The 16,881-nt window shown below is 39.7% G+C and overlaps 1 protein-coding gene across 1 annotated transcript in view; it reads right to left on the bottom strand.

Moving 5' to 3' along the window:
• The window catches only part of GALNT7 (polypeptide N-acetylgalactosaminyltransferase 7), an 83,994-nt gene that overhangs the window by 24,649 nt on the left and 42,464 nt on the right, over positions 1-16,881 (bottom strand). The window contains exon 4 of the mRNA XM_027771041.1: positions 1,704-1,870. Coding sequence (XP_027626842.1) covers positions 1,704-1,870 — 167 coding nt within the window. The remainder of the gene's footprint in view (positions 1-1,703; positions 1,871-16,881) is intronic.

Genomic DNA, 16,881 nt, shown 5'->3' with positions numbered 1-16,881 from the left:
CAGGTCTGGGACTTGAACTGCGGTTGATTACATGGGAGTCCAATGATATAACCATTATGTCAACTGCTGGTCCCGAGACAAATTTTTAACAAAAACATTGTTCTCATAGAAAACTGTAACCAAGATAAGATGTCCAAGCTAAATGCATTTGCTAAGACTAAAAAATTGTAAAGGTGGGGCCAGCAGGTAGTAGAGTGGTTAAAGTGCTTGACTCCCACACAGCCACTCATGGTTTGAATCCCAGATCTGACTGTTCAAAATCACACTGGGTGCATGTGCATGTGTGCCCATGTGCCCAAATCACAGGAGGAGAATGGAGAAGGGATTGCAGTGTGGCCATCCCCCATGGAGGGTAATCTCTCGCTTTTCCTCTCATTGTCTCTCCTTCCAGTGCACATGCACTATGACAAAAACCTTAAAAATTTTTTTTAAAAGGTATGCATTCCCTAGTATAATTAAAAATGATTAGCTGAAAAAAGTGACTAGCTGCACAAAGATAAGGAGAAAGGAAATAGGGCCATATTTCAAATTCTTTTCCATGTTAACCCAAATGTACGAGAGCAAGATTCTAGTCATGTCCTTACAAAAACAGCAAAGGGTTTTTTTTTCAGAGTGTAAGGGTTTAAAATAAAGTTTTGGAAGATGCCTTTATAAAGCCATTTAGAGTGGTGTTTTCATGCTACCTATGCTGTTTTTACTTCTAACATTATATTTGGTGATATCACTACCTGTGTATAAAAATCCTCTGCAAAACTTATGTGCCAAAAAAGCAAATATCCTGTTCTCATTGAGCAGTCTGAGCTCTTTAGTCAATTTTCAAAAGTTTAAATTCAGTCTTGTGACAAAGAGGAATAAATAAATATCCAGATTTGGATTTTAATGGAATTCTTCAGCAGCATAATTGTATTTTTATTTTACTTGCTAACTTAGGAAATGAGCTACAGCATTTATCTTTTCATATTATGTCACTAAGAAGATGGTCAAATTAGAATGTGTTTCGTTTTTAAAGTTAAATTATGAAACCACTAATCTAGGAAATCACTGCTGAGTCACTCTCTTGCCAAATAGCAATGAGACTTAACCAATGCCTAAATACTGTAATATCTGGCTCCTTGAAAAGAAGAAAAAGTTTCCTTCTATTCGATATTCTAAATCAAATATAGAACATAATAACTTTATATGATGCTTCGTATTATAAATAAAACACCATTTAAATGCAAAATTCAGGTATATGGATAGGTATTTAGATTTCAGTTTGCAAACTATGGGGGGAGTTTCAGTTTGCATTGTAATATACATGCAATTGCATTTTTTCAGTCTTACAATAAATTATCTTTATGACTAAATTTTTGCAAAATCCAAGTCCTAAAGAACTCGTCTAAGATAGTATAAGATAGTGGTGGAAGACACAGATTTAAGAGCGTGTGGATTTAGATCCAGCTGTTAATTATTACTGTTGACTTCTGACTTAACATTTTGGAGCCTCATACATAAAGTGGGGGTGATAATTTCTATTGCAAGGATTAGCATGAGGATTAAACAAAACAATTCATATATAATGCTTGGCACAATGTCAACTTGATAATAGATGCCATCAATAAATGCCAACTATTAATATTTAAAGACTATCGGCAATCACATCCTTGGCAATTACTCATAATTAACATACTTTATAGACTAAATGTCAACTTTATAGCCATTACCTTTATTGCTGAAATCATCAATTAACACAATTTCTGCTAAATATTTCCTTGGAGTCCTTTTAATTACACTGTGGACGGTTCTCATGAGGGTTGACCATCCTTCATTATGGAAGACAATGACAACGCTTGATGTGAGCAAGTTTTCATCATAATGCCAATACTTGCATCTGCAAAAGGAAAATTTCACCATATTTATTTAGAAGTGATTTATAATGATTGGCTTCAAAGGCACTATAATTATATTTTCTGACTGGATGAAATGTCATGGACTTAGCTAAGATAAGTGAATGAAATATGGCCTTTCATATATATAGATAGTATTTTCTTGAGATTTTTGCTATAGGGCACGTGTGCTCACTGGAGAAACAGAGAAAAAAAGATAGAAAGCAAGAAATCACCCCCCAGGAGGGATGGCCATGTCACAATCCCTTTTCCTCCATTCTCCTCTCAGGATTTTGGGCATGCATGCACACGTGCCCGACATAACGGTTAAGCCGCCGGATCTGGGACTTGAACTGTTGTTGACTGCATGGGAGTCCAGCGACGTAACCACCATCTATCTGCTGGTCTCTTGGCTTTTCATATTTTAACAGAAACATAAGACAGAGGATAAAAGTAGCTATGAGACAAAGTTACTCCTAGATAAAAGTGCTTTATAATCAACATGTGTGATAAAAAGAACCAATTTATGAATTTATGCTGAGGATGATTAAGATATATTTATGGCTATCAGGGCTTTCTTTCTTTCTCTTTTGTTTATTTCTATGACTTAAATCTCAGTTTATTTTCCTTTTTGAACCTTGATCTTTTAGCTTAACGAATTTATTTTATTGCTGCAAATAAACACTATATTACTATGTTTGAAAGCTGTCCTGTTCTAACATGGCTAAACTTTTTTTGGGAAAAAAAATTATACAGGTTGATATAAGGCAGATAAGAGGCAATGAAAAATTTACTGTTGAATGAATACAAGTTCTAATACTGTTTAGAGTTACTAGATTGGCTAAAGAAGGAGGTTTAGATATTTTTCAGAAAAATGATTTGAAACCAGTGAGCAGGGATGAAGTTGCCAGAGCTTTTTTCCTAACTGGAAGAAATGGCAAACGGGGCCTGATAAAGACTCGCAGAACCAGGGAGTGTTCAGGGAGTGTCACAGATACATGGCTTTCAAGGAGAGCTTTCAAGTAATCCAAAGTTGAGGGCCGTTTCAGAGTAACAAGTTCAAAACGGATAGTTGGGGAGAAACTCCGATCTTGTAAGATGTGTTAAACGTTTCTGGAGGGAAACTAATGCAGGGAGAGCAAAACATGTCTCATTTTAGACAAAACCAAACTGTAACTCAGATGGAGACTGAGGCAACATTTGTCTTCCTCTGACTCTAATTAGTAGTCCTAAAGCAGCAGATCCAGGTGGGAAAGAGCAATTTTGATTTAAAACAGACACCAGAATTGGTGAAAATAGCAAAAACATGGAAGGAGACTGGAACTTACTGATTACTAAGGTGGGAGATGGCAATTGAGGGAAAAGGGCAAGATAAGAACTTTGAAAGGGAGACAGAGGAGAGAGACTGAAGGAGGGGCCGGAGAGGGTAGGCTGAAGACAAGAGTGGGTCCCTGAAGAACACCTTCTCTGTCCTTGGGAGCTCTACGTGGAGATGGAAGGCCTTATGGTCTTACAGAGGACAGGGCATGAGAAGCTAGACTGGAACCGTGTTGTCCAATTTTTTTTACTTCTCATTTACCTACAATTCGGAAATGGTCATTCTTTTTTTTTTTTTCAGAGATTTTTGCTACAGGGTGTTTGTGCTCACCAGAGAGACAGAAAGCAAAAAACCACTCCTCCAGGGGGATGATCATGCCACAATTCCTTCTGCTCCATTCTCCTCTCGGGATTTTGGGCACTCATGCACACACACCTGGTTTGAGTTTTAAGTCGCCGGGTCTAGGACTCAAACCGCAGTCAACTGCGTGGAAGTCTGGAGATGTAACCATTATGCCATCTGTTGGTCCCTGGAAATGGTCATTCTAAACATGGAAACTAGACTGTGCGCCAGTAACAAATCTTGCTGTACTGGGAACTTCAAAATGTTTACAGTAAAATAGATAAAGAGTTTATTGGGCCCAGCAAGTGGCATGGTTATTAAGGCACTGTACTTCTACATGGCCGATTGTGGTTTGAGTCCTAGACCTGGCAGCTTGAAAATCATGCTGGGCATGTGTGTGTGCATACCTTAAGTCCTGAGAGAAGAACAGAGAAAAGATTGTGGCATAGCCATTCCTCTGGGAGGTAATTTCTCACTTTCCCACTGTCTCTCTGGTGAGCACATGTACCCTATGGCAAAAACCTTAAGAAAAATAGGTACGAGTTTATTTTGGTCCAAAAAATTTGGAATCCATGCATAGTATTTCCCATAAACTTTGGAAGTCCCTTGTGTACTTTTTCCTTAATATTTTTAATCATTACAAAAGTACCACATGGTTTACTGTACCAAATTCATACCATATAGAACAAAAGTTCTATCCCTCTCTCTCTCCAATTACATCAAATCTCACTTCCTAGAGGAATCATTGTTAATTATTGGTTGTGTATTTTTTTATATTCATGCAGACATGTGTCTGTATGTATATACAACATATATTTAGAGGAACATGTATAGATTTTTATTCCATGAGAACGCATATAGACTTATTTCATTTCTACTATTGTGTAATATTCTACAGGAGGCTGTTCCAGAGTCTATTCAATCATTTCCTTACTGATAGGCATCTCAGTTGATTCTACAAGTAATTACAATGATCATCTTTATGCCTCTTTCTCCACGCCCCTGCATAGCAATCTTTCCTACAATATGCGCAATATGCTCAGTGTAGCTCACTTAAGGACAAAACCTCATTTATTTAGCTTAGCACCATGTTCCTAGCATATGAGAAACAGTAGCTGCTCCGATTTGTTACTGAATTATTTTGGGATTTTTTTTCCTCCTAGAAATAGGGAGAGAGAGGGAAAGTGAGAAATCACCCCCCAGAGGGGGTGATTGGCCATGCCACAATCCCTTCTCTTTAACTTTTCTCTTGGAATTTTGGGCATCATGCATATGTGTCCAGTGTGATTTTCAAGCTGCCAAGTCTGGACTTCAGCCACACAGCTGGCCATGTGGGATCTAGCTGCCTCAACCTTCACACTATCTGCTGGCCCTGGGATAGTATTTTCAAAGTGCCTCTTGATGTACTGTCATCTCTCAGTGACGTCCACTCCTCACCCCTGAATCTAAGTGTGTCCTTGAGAACAAGTCAGTCCATTTGGTTGCATATTCTGTGCAGGTAGGATATTCCCCTCCCAAAGAAAAGAGAAGTAGATGCTTTTCTAATAGGGACAGATGGACAATCTAGATGACAGAATGTAACAAAAGCAGATGAAAGAAGAGGCTTGTGTCCAGACTCCATTTCTGAACTTTAGGAGACCACTCAATACTGAGTGGCTGTAGAACAGAGCAGAGCAATGCTGCGGTGTGGGATTAAGGACAAAGAGCTGTACCTCTTCCCAGTTCTTTGCAGTCTCCTTTGACTTTACATGGAGTAAGAGGGGCCAACCTATGGAGTGTTGGCTAAAGCAGCTAGATCCCACATGGTGACTGTGTGTTCGAGACCTGGACATAGCAGCTTGAAAAACATGCCAGGCACATGCGTGTGCCCCAAATCCCAAAGGCAGTGAGAAATGGAAGAGAAGGAATTGCAGCATGACCATTCCCATGGAGGGTACCTTCTCTCTTTTTCTCTCTCCCTCTCTCTCTCTCCCAGTGAGTGTATGCACTCTCTAGCAAATTTAGAAAAGAAGGAAAACAAAAAACAAAACAACAACAACAAAAGGAGCCAAAGAGCCCAGAAGTTTCCACATGCTAGTTTTCTTTGGGGAACACTGAAGACAGCTAAGAGTTTGGGGCCTGCCAGGGGTCACCATGGTAAAGGGTAAGATGGCATGCAGTGATCCTATGTGGTAGAAGACTTAAGCCAGGGACTGGCCCTTGTAGACAAGTGGGGTTCAGAGGATCCACAGTAGTCGTGACAGCCAGAGTGGACACCAGTCCCCTAAGTGGCTGAGGATGAAAGGCACCAAGTGCAGCAGGAGACTAGCCAGACACTACAGCAGGGGTTCCTTCAGCAGCAGATGGAAAGAGGTCAGTATACCTGGGCAGGCAGCACAGAAACTCAGAGCAGGAGGAGACAGCAGAGATGGAGGGGCAGCAGGCCAGACTGCCCAGATGCCTCAAGGATTCATGCCCCTCTGTCAACTAGACAGGAGAGGAAGAGAAGAGAGACCCTTTGGAACACAGGAACAACCTACACAGAAAGTCTGAAACTTTGAGCTGATGGGACACTCAGCCCAAATAAGAGCTTTAAGCCAACTGGGGTAGCAGTAATTACAAGCTTTCATTTGCCACCATCAGCTTAAATGGAGGTTCTTGAAAACATTTAGCTCCTTAGCAGCTGTTCTGATTTGTCATTGTGAGATGAAGCTAGTGAGTAGAACTCATGGAAGTAGTGCATAATACACAAAGCCTTGATAGAAGACTTGGTAATAAAAGAAACACCTGTTAAAATGATGTAAAACCCCCTATACTGCATTCTTTTTCTCACTTTATTGGCATGGGATCTGTAATAAGTTCCAGTAAAAAGGAAAGCCGACTGAACCAAGCAGCTCACTTTCAGATGGATGAGTCGGGGCCAGCAGGTGGCATGGAGATTAAGGCGGCTGGATCCCATGTGGCTGGTTATGTGGTTTGAGTCTTGGAATATGAAGGCCTGAGAAACATACCAGGCTCATTTTGCACACAAGCCCAGAATCCTGAGGGGAGAATGGAAGGAAAGGGATTGCAGCATGGCCCCTGGGTGGTGATTTCTCACTTTCTTTTTGTCTCTCTTCCTCTCTTTTTTTCTGGTAAGTAAATGTACCTTATAGCAAACTAGAAAGAAAAAAAAAGTAAAGGAAAAGAAAGAGAAAACCAAACCCACAGAAGGATGGCTAATTTCTGCTCTCTGGCATCTCTTTCCAGGACAGCTTTTAAATCCTCTACCATCAAGGACAGTGGTGGTTCCACTACTGCAGAGCGGCTCTGCTCACAAATATCCACACCCAGATTAGACTCAATGATTAAAGCTACAGAGTTATTCTTAGAGTAATTCTATAGAATATTTCTATGGTAGCTTTGTGGGTCAAGTCCCTGGTACCAGAAAAGATGAGAACAAAGAATATTCATAGTGACTAGTAGGTAGTGACTAGTAGGCTTACTAGTAGGTCATTAACTAACATTCTCAATCACAAGTTATTTTGGGTTTTCTTCCTTTAACTCTGCAAACAGTCTAAATCTAATAGGGAAGACACTTCAGGCATAGGAAATAAATCCACAATTTGGGAAACACTGCTTTTTTCTTAACTATTAATTTTTATTTTTAAATAAGTTGAGAACCTTTCCTTTCTCCATCTAAGACTTTTTGCTTATTGTATGATAGAAAGAAGAGGAAAAATGCTTACAATTTACATGAAAGAGCGCTGATAGCAAATGGCTACATTAATTAGTAATGTAGAATATAAAAATTGACTTAGCATTCACAAATCAATACACATTTTCAGTAAAGAAGAATTACCACTGTTAAACTCAGCATACTGTGGGGAGTGGATTGTACTCAAGTATTCTGTTTAACACTTTGGAGTGACTCAAAGTAAGCTCCTTGACAGCAAGCTACGGTAGATTTTATTTTATATAGTGCTTTACACACAGCAAGATAAAAGAATTTAAGCATCAAAAGAAACTTATAGATTAAACTTCCTCATCATCCCTCTCTGGATATGTACCCTTTTGTCAATGTATTTCCCAGGAAATATTGCCATTTAAATCATTCAGATGTGGATTAGCCAACCTAAGGAGACAATATTAGAATGCTTAGTCTGGATATAATTCCTGTATAGCAGAATTTAAAATAACATCAGCACTGCATTTTTTTTGTTGTTGTTTGTTTGTTTGCTTTGCAACCATATCATCTTGCTAGCTCACAAATCCCTAGAACATTTTCTTCCCCCCCCCAAATTACTGTTAAGCTCACTGTTTCCCATTCTGCACTTCTGCAGCTGAACTCAGTATAAAGTACCATTTTCGCACTTACTGCATTTTATATTGTTGGTTTAGGTGCATGCTCTAGCAGGTTCTGCACTCTTTGATGATTTTGTCATTTTTTGTATATAAAATCATCCCTCTTGGTTATCTATGTTGAAAATTAGATTAGTATGATTTCTATTTCTTCATGTACTGTTTATATGGGCAGATACGACAAGGTCAAATATTGTGATTTAAAGTTATGTGTTACCCCTGAGAGGTTGCCATCACTCCATCCCTCAATTGCACCTAATTGCTCTATCACTCAACTGATATTTCTTTATCTTGCCTGCAGGGATCTGAAGACTACTCAAATACTCCGCTAAATCAAGACGCATTAGGCATCACATAGTCTCCCGTTCACTGGGGGTAAGTTTGTCTTCTTTTAGACACAGTGACAAGTTTGGTCTGGCTCTTTTTCATAGACCATGGTGGCACCTAGTAACTTACTAGCGAGGGCTACTTTTTAGGATTCATAAGTCATCTCCCCTAAGATCTCCCTGTGTAGAAATGTCAAGTTTCCAGAACCAAACTTCCTCTCCTGGCTTTGGAAAATATAAGATGATATTTTCCCACTTTGTCTCCCAAAATCTCCCCTTTCATAATACCTCTGGACAATTGACAACACTTCTTCTCAAACTCACCTGAAAAGTTCCTCGAAACCTGATGCTATAAGATGGAAAGTACAAAAGCAAGGAGAATAATTGTGGATGCTAGAGACAGTGTGGGAGAATGGTAGGAAATGGGATGAAAGGGTGAAAGGAAGGGAATCAAGGGGGAAAAGGGGTTAAACATTTAAGGTACATGAAAATGGAAAATGATCTGTTTATGATAACATGTATGATAATATCCTTGACTGGACTGATATACAGTATAATCATGCTGGGAAAATTCATTGTTCATGCTGTAATGATATACAGTGACGGTACAAAAAAATAAAAAAAAAAAACAAACAAGATTTTTTCTAATGCACTCCTAAGATGTTGATTATAGTACTTCCAAAATGGAGCTCACTCTTGCAGATAGCTAGAAGGGAAACAAAATGTATTACACTTGTCTGTTTTTTTCTCACATGTTAAAATTTCTTACATGTTAAAATACAACAAAGGGCCAGCAGGTGATGTGGAGTTTAAGGCATTGATTCCACACGGCGGGCGGGCTGTGCAGTTGGGAGTCCTGGACCCACTGGTGGAAAATCATGCCAGGTGTGTGTGCACATGTCCCAAATCCCAAGAGGACTCTGGAGTAAGGATTTGCAGCATGGCCATCCCCTTTTGGGGAGGGGAGATTTCTCATTTTCCCTTTCCCTCTCTCTCTCGTGAGTGCACGTGGCCTATAGCAAAAATGGAAAAAAAAAACTCCCCTAAAAGCCCCTCCAAAAATACAATTAGCCTGACTAATCAATCTACTGCTTTTAAAAAATTATTTTCTGTTTATTTGTTTTAAGAATTATTTATTTAATTTTATTTATTATTTTTAAATTTGACCAGAGAGACAGAGACAGAGAGGAAAATTGAGAAAGCAAGTCACCAGGACCAGGACTGAAACTGTGGCGGGCCATGTGAGAGTCTAGTGCCTTAACCACCATGCCACCTGCCAGCCTCCTCTTTTTCATTATTTCACTCCAAACAAAAATGCCACCTGCCAGCCCCCTCTTTTTCATTATTTTACTCCAAACAAAATTAAAAACATTTTTTTGGGGGGCTGATTGTCTTTGCAGACATCCCAGGGGATGCATGCCTAGAATTTCTCTTGCTTCTCTGAAAGCTGCTCCGTCACTCAGCTCTGCTGAGGCCTCCTTCTCCAGGAATCTCCTCAAACATCAGTCCCTGAGCAGACAAGCCCACACACTGTCATCCCTGGACAGCAGAATGTGCTAGCAGTTAACACTTGCCTGAGCTGGGCCAATCAGAGTCCCTCTCCCTAGACTTTGGGATTCTAAGACTCTGGCTGATTTCTATTATGTTCTTGCATCATAAGGCAGGGGTTGGGCAGCTATTTTCATGAAGAAACAGAGAAAAAGAAGTACAGATGAGAGTGCATGAACTCTGAGACAAGAGAGTGCACTCACTAGCTCTCAACTTTTCAGTTCTTGGTTGAGTCTTCCATGGCCATCATGTGCACTTCCTGACATTGGGTTTTCTGAGAAACTATGATATGCTTTCCATTAGTAGTTTGCTACTCTCTCCTCCTCCCTCTCCATGTTTATAAGCTTAAGCTAGTTAAATAAATTCATTTCTGGGCAAATAATCCATATCTAATAGGCTACTCTTGATGTTTTTATAAATTTTAGATACATGTATATATACTCAGAGCTTCTCACTAGGTTTTAATCAATCATTCAATCAAAATCAATCTATCAATTGTCTCTTTTTTAAAAAATTATTTTGTTTTATTTTATTTATTATTATTATACAATTTGACTAGAAAGAGACAGAGAAAGACAGAGAGAGGGAGGGAGAGTAAGAAAGCAAGCTGCCAGGTCTGAGACTTGAACCATGGTCAGCCATGTGGGAGTCCAGCACCTTAAACACCATGCCATCTGCCAGCCCTATCAATTGTCTCTTAAAATTGAGATTATTGATCTGGGGCCAGCAGATGGTGTAATGGTTATGTCACTGGACTCCCATATGGCTGACTGTGGTTTGAGTCCTGGACTCGATGGCTTGAAACTCATGCCGGGCGTATGTACATATGTGCCCAAAATCCCAAGAGGAGAATGGAGGAGAAGGGATTGTGGTGTGGCCACCCCCCAGGGGGGGGTCATTTCTTGCTTTCTGTCTCTTCGTCTCTCCAGTGAGCACATGTAACCTCTAGCAAAAATCTCTCTCTAAACAATGGAGATTATTGGAGCTCTTTCTCTATGATCATTGTTGAAGTTAAAGAAAGATGAACTGGTGATGGCCTTACCAGATGTTATTATTAGGTAGGTCCTGAAATAATTTTTATCAGTGTACAAAGTTCATTAAGCTTATAAGAAATATATATGTTAGCCAAATAAGAAACTGATAAAATATTAATTTAAAACAAGGGAAAAATCCTAAATATTCATGGGATTGGCCCCATAGCCTAGTGGTTAAGGAGGGGCTGAATCCTGCATGCTTACTACAGTTTAAATCCTGGCTCAGCAGTTTGACAAACATGTTGGGTACATGGGCATGTGTGTCCAAAGTTGTGACCGAATGGAGAAATGGAAAGGGCATTATGGTGTGACCATGCCCACTCTCTGTCTCTCTGTGGCAAGTGCATGTGCCCTCTGCAATTATAAAAAAACATGTAATTTAGTCATCACTAGAATCTCTGTTTGAAAATTCCGCTTATAATCAATCAGAAGGTTGCTTGGTGAACGTGGAATCTATCTTAATAGTTGGTGCCCTAGAGCTCTGAAAACTCCTCACATCCTCAACAGTAGCATTTACTAAACAGACTAACTGGCTGACTCAGTACCCCTCCCCACTGGACAGCTAGATGCAATGATCACATCTTTTATTTGGCTGCCTGATTCTAACTCCCTTGAAAACTATTCTCTTCCTTGATAATATATCCTTTCTTTTGTCTAGGCACAATAAAATTGATGTTATAGTTTGTTTTCTATTTAATTATTTTTTTCAAACTCTAACTCCTTAAAGAACTTGAAATTCTTGCCCTGGTTATTAGAAAATCTAAGATGACCTAGTTACTTTTCTCTAATATTCTTAGCAATTAGGCCTCCCCTGAAGGAAAAAATTACATTTGTAAGAACAGAACTCATTATTCTTATCATCTGCAAGATGGAAATGTTAGTGAAACTCATGATCTAACATCTAACAGCTCTACTGTTAGCCAGGATAGCGCTTTTATTTATTATTCAATGTGTATTTGTTGATTTGATTTTAAAAATATCCTGGGAATACTTCTTTTTTCAATGTCATACTATATTAAAGAACATCAGGATTTGGGGCATGCATGCACATGGGCCCAGCATGTTTTCCTTCATTAACAAATATTAATGAAAAGAGTAACAATATACTTATAACTTTCGCTCTGTTTGGGGTTGAAGGACAAAATCAATGAACACAGTATGAATGGTTAGTTCTACAACAGGTTTTTGAGTCTATCACCTTTCAGGATGAAACTAGGTGACAAAGTACGGCTGTTGACTCTAATCCTTGCTTTGGAGTACACCATAAGCTGTAATATAGTACATTATAGTGTACCATAACGTAAGCTGGAAGGCAGGAAACCAGAGTGTTATAAAGGCAGGCAGGGCCAGCTGGAGGCTTTAATTCTTATGTCCCCAATCCCTATCAGGTCCACCTCTCCCAGTCAGCTCAGTCTAAATAAAACTGCTTACTACAGTTTAAATCCTGGCTCAGCAGTTTGACAAACATGTTGGGTACATGGGCATGTGTGTCCAAAGTTGTGACCGAATGGAGAAATGGAAAGGGCATTATGGTGTGACCATGCCCACTCTCTGTCTCTCTGTGGCAAGTGCATGTGCCCTCTGCAATTATAAAAAAACATGTAATTTAGTCATCACTAGAATCTCTGTTTGAAAATTCCGCTTATAATCAATCAGAAGGTTGCTTGGTGAACGTGGAATCTATCTTAATAGTTGGTGCCCTAGAGCTCTGAAAACTCCTCACATCCTCAACAGTAGCATTTACTAAACAGGCTAACTGGCTGACTCAGTACCCCTCCCCACTGGACAGCTAGATGCAATGATCACATCTTTTATTTGGCTGCCTGATTCTAACTCCCTTGAAAACTATTCTCTTCCTTGATAATATATCCTTTCTTTTGTCTAGGCACAATAAAATTGATGTTATAGTTTGTTTTCTATTTAATTATTTTTTTCAAACTCTAACTCCTTAAAGAACTTGAAATTCTTGCCCTGGTTATTAGAAAATCTAAGATGACCTAGTTACTTTTCTCTAATATTCTTAGCAATTAGGCCTCCCCTGAAGGAAAAAATTACATTTGTAAGAACAGAACTCATTATTCTTATCATCTGCAAGATGGAAATGTTAGTGAAACTCATGATCTAACATCTAACAGCTCTACTGTTAGCCAGGATAGCGCTTTTATTTATTATTCAATGTGTATTTGTTGATTTGATTTTAAAAATATCCTGGGAATACTTCTTTTTTCAATGTCATACTATATTAAAGAACATCAGGATTTGGGGCATGCATGCACATGGGCCCAGCATGTTTTCCTTCATTAACAAATATTAATGAAAAGAGTAACAATATACTTATAACTTTCGCTCTGTTTGGGGTTGAAGGACAAAATCAATGAACACAGTATGAATGGTTAGTTCTACAACAGGTTTTTGAGTCTATCACCTTTCAGGATGAAACTAGGTGACAAAGTACGGCTGTTGACTCTAATCCTTGCTTTGGAGTACACCATAAGCTGTAATATAGTACATTATAGTGTACCATAACGTAAGCTGGAAGGCAGGAAACCAGAGTGTTATAAAGGCAGGCAGGGCCAGCTGGAGGCTTTAATTCTTATGTCCCCAATCCCTATCAGGTCCACCTCTCCCAGTCAGCTCAGTCTAAATAAAACACACCCGTTTGCCATGGGTGCAAGGCTTTAAAACAAGCATGCCCAGTTCCAACCAGGTTATGACATCTAAACTTCTCCTGGGACAGGTTTTATTTTCCGGGGCAAAGAGCTAAAACACACAGACTTATTTTGTGCCTCAAAATCAATGAGTTGGTGGAAAGGGGACCTTTTTCTTTTTATTTATTTATTTATTTTTTAACAGAGCACTATGAGTAGGACCAGAAACTCCAGTTTACCATGGATAAATCCTAAAGCTGGAAGGCTACAGAAAGAGCTAGTAAAACCAGTGCTTTGTGCAGCTTATAGAAAGAGCAACTCCATTTATCTGCCCAGATCGCTCGTGGCCTCCTTTGAAAGTCTAGGGTCTCTGAAAAGCTTGTGTTTGCATTTATTTCTATCTTTTCTAACCTTATCTGAGGTAGCTGTTTTCCTGGCATCCCCACAGTGAGTGGGATACAGCTGTCCAGTCATAAGCCATGATGTCACTCTTCCTTCCCCTCAGTTCCCCATCCGGAGGCTCAGCTGCCAATGATCCTCAAACACAGCCACAGTGCGGTTTGAATGCACAGTCCCCAGACAGCCAGAGGCTTATTAAAGGTGACGTCATCATTGGACCTCTCAGCTTGCAGTTTCCGCAGTAACTTTAAATAAGATGCACAAACTCTGGGGCAGTGCTCTCGAGAACACCTCCATGGGCCTCCTCACTCCATTGCCACACCTCCTCAGGTAGTGTTCTAACAAGCCCAACCAGGGAGAAAGGATGCTCACTGCTTTGAGAAACTAGGCGAGAACTTCGCAGTTGGCAGGTGTCAGACCACGGAGTCAGGGAGTCCTGACTGCATGTGCTGTGGTGGAAAGGTCCCCGCGGTGAGCCTTAGGGAAGGAACACAAGCCCCAAAACAGAAGCCAAGGGGATTCGCTCTCACGCACGTGTCCAACACCCCAACTCGGTGAACTAGTGAGGAGTTTGAGGGAGCTGAAATTCTTGCATGCTCAATAGAGATCAAATCAAATAAACAGTGTTTTTTTTTTTTAAAAAAATTCCTGTTATTTCTTGTGATCTCATTCTATCCCAGATTAGGGAAATACAGTTCTAATAACTCTTCCAAAGCACTTTCATATATATCATCCCACCTGAATTTCACAGTAATCCTGTGAGGTAGGTCAGGCAGGCATTATTACTCAGCTTACACCTAAGATTTATTGATGTTGTGTTAGGTTATATGATTTGCTTAGTCACACAGTCAGTGACAGGGGTTAGATTTTAAAATTTTGATTCTAATTTTAAGGTTCTTTCCTATAAACCATAGATTTAGTAAGAATCACTCTCAAAGATACACTTAAAAAACAAACAAGAAAATGAATTCCTTATTTTCGCCCAATACCCAGGGAACGTGTGGACAACTAACAAAATAACTGCACACCACTCAGCAGATGTATGCCTGATTTTAAGGGTTGAGAATACTAAATACGTTAAGAAAAACTAAGAATGCTGAATTATGCCTTAGGAGTAGCTGTCTTCAAATTCCCTTTTTCTGAAAAGGAAAACATACTCGGACAGATGTGTCCAGTTAATGATCTGAAATCTCAAACCACAATTTACAAAAAAAGAATCTGGCAGAATCCTAGGACTGGACATATGTTCTTATACATTTCTTCAAAACTCTCTGGGAAGAGAAAAAAGAACATTTCACGGTGAAAGCCATATGGTTGTAGCTTTATTGGATTCAAATATGAGCTTATAGACCACATTCTGATTTCATATAAGCACCAGCTTATCAAATATCAATGTATTTGGCCACTAACAGGAGTAAGGATCGACAGTGGGTGCCATGTATGGATGTAAAGACATAACATCATCAACAATTAAAGACTTGCCTCTTTGACTTAGTTATTAATTTATGCGCTACCTTATTCCACAAAGGACTTCGGGCAGCTTACAAAGATATCTAGAAAGAATGTTACAAAAATTAAAAATAGAAGAGAATATTAAGTATGAGGAAAAAAGAGAAATCAAGAAAGAGATTTTAAAGGTGCAAGGCTGGTCATATAGCCTAGAGTTTAAGGAGCTGGACCCCACATGGCTGACCACAGTTTGAATTCTCACCCCGGCAGCTGTACCTCGCCCAGTAAGTACATACACCTTATGGCAATTAAAAAAAAATGTGGGGCCAACAGATGGCATGGTGGTTAAGGCACTGGTCTCCCACATGGACAACCTGGTACAAGTCCCAGGCCTGGTAACTTGAAAATCATGCCACGTGCATGTGTGTGCGTGCCCAAAATCCAAGGAGGAGAATGGAGAAGGGACTGCAGTGTGGCGATCCGCCTGGGGTAAATGATCTCTCTCTCTCTTTCTCTCTCTCTTTCTGATGAGCACATGCACCCTGAGGCAAAAACCTAAACAAACTGCATACTAGCTGCTAGCTTTATGATGCAGCAATAATGTGCTACTTCAATAGAAGCTGGATCCCATTCGGCAACTGCAGTTGAAATTCCAAGTGCAGTTAGCCTGAAACATGCTGGGCACATGTAAGTACCCAAGATTCAAAGGGCTAGAGAGTTGGAAGAAGGGCATCTTGGAATGCCAATAAAGCTACAACCACAGACCCTGTGGAAGGTGTCTCTCTCCACCCCTCTTCTCTCTCACGTGTGCACTCACATGCTCTATTATTAATGGTGGGGGGAGGAAGGTGCCACTGTGTGTACACAGTTCTGGGGCACCATTCACAAGGAATATAAATGGCACCACTCTGAGTTGTGTAATGTGGTGGCCTTGAGCAAACCCTCGCCCTCCCAGATACTTCTTACGGGTGAGCCACAATTTGGAAATAGAACAACCTGGTCAGGTCTGTGTTTAACAAACCAGTTGTTCAGAGGAAGTGCAATATTCCTGGTGTGAATACCAGATGGGATATGTTTCTCCCCACAGGGGGCCTCCTTATGGCAAATGTGGTAATGAGTTTCACTGGGCTCTTTCTCATGAAAGCTTCAATGGAGACCAATGGCATTATACCAAAGTGCAAGTCAGCTGAAACAGTTATGCAGAGAATGAGTTGGGAATTTAAGTTCAACACGGATTTGAAAATCACACTTTGCAAACATTCCTTAAAATGTTTATTGAGTCATCTTCTAGTCCACGTTTCATCACTCAGTGAGTGATTATAGGCCTTCTCAATGTACTCTCGTTATAATAAAGAAATCACATCAACCATATGGAGGACTGGAATTTCCAAAAGCAAATTTTGACACTATAATGACTAAAAATGAATATAAGCTTACAGTAGTAGCGTGGTACCTTTAGGTTGGAACTGGTAAATTGTGTCCCAACTGAAAATTGTTAAGTATTGTAGAAATCATCAATACAGGTTTCCGTAATAGTGAATGTTGGAAATCTTAAACACTGATTGACACTAATGTTCCTATAGCAAAATAAGGAAATGCACTAGATCATTTTTTGAACTCTCTAAACTGTAA

This window comes from Tupaia chinensis, unplaced genomic scaffold (assembly GCF_000334495.1).
Source record: "Tupaia chinensis unplaced genomic scaffold, TupChi_1.0 Scaffold000179_1, whole genome shotgun sequence".
Taxonomy (NCBI): domain Eukaryota; kingdom Metazoa; phylum Chordata; class Mammalia; order Scandentia; family Tupaiidae; genus Tupaia; species Tupaia belangeri.
The sequence above is the reverse complement of the archived record's forward strand: the minus strand, read 5'-3'. Positions and strand labels throughout refer to the sequence as shown.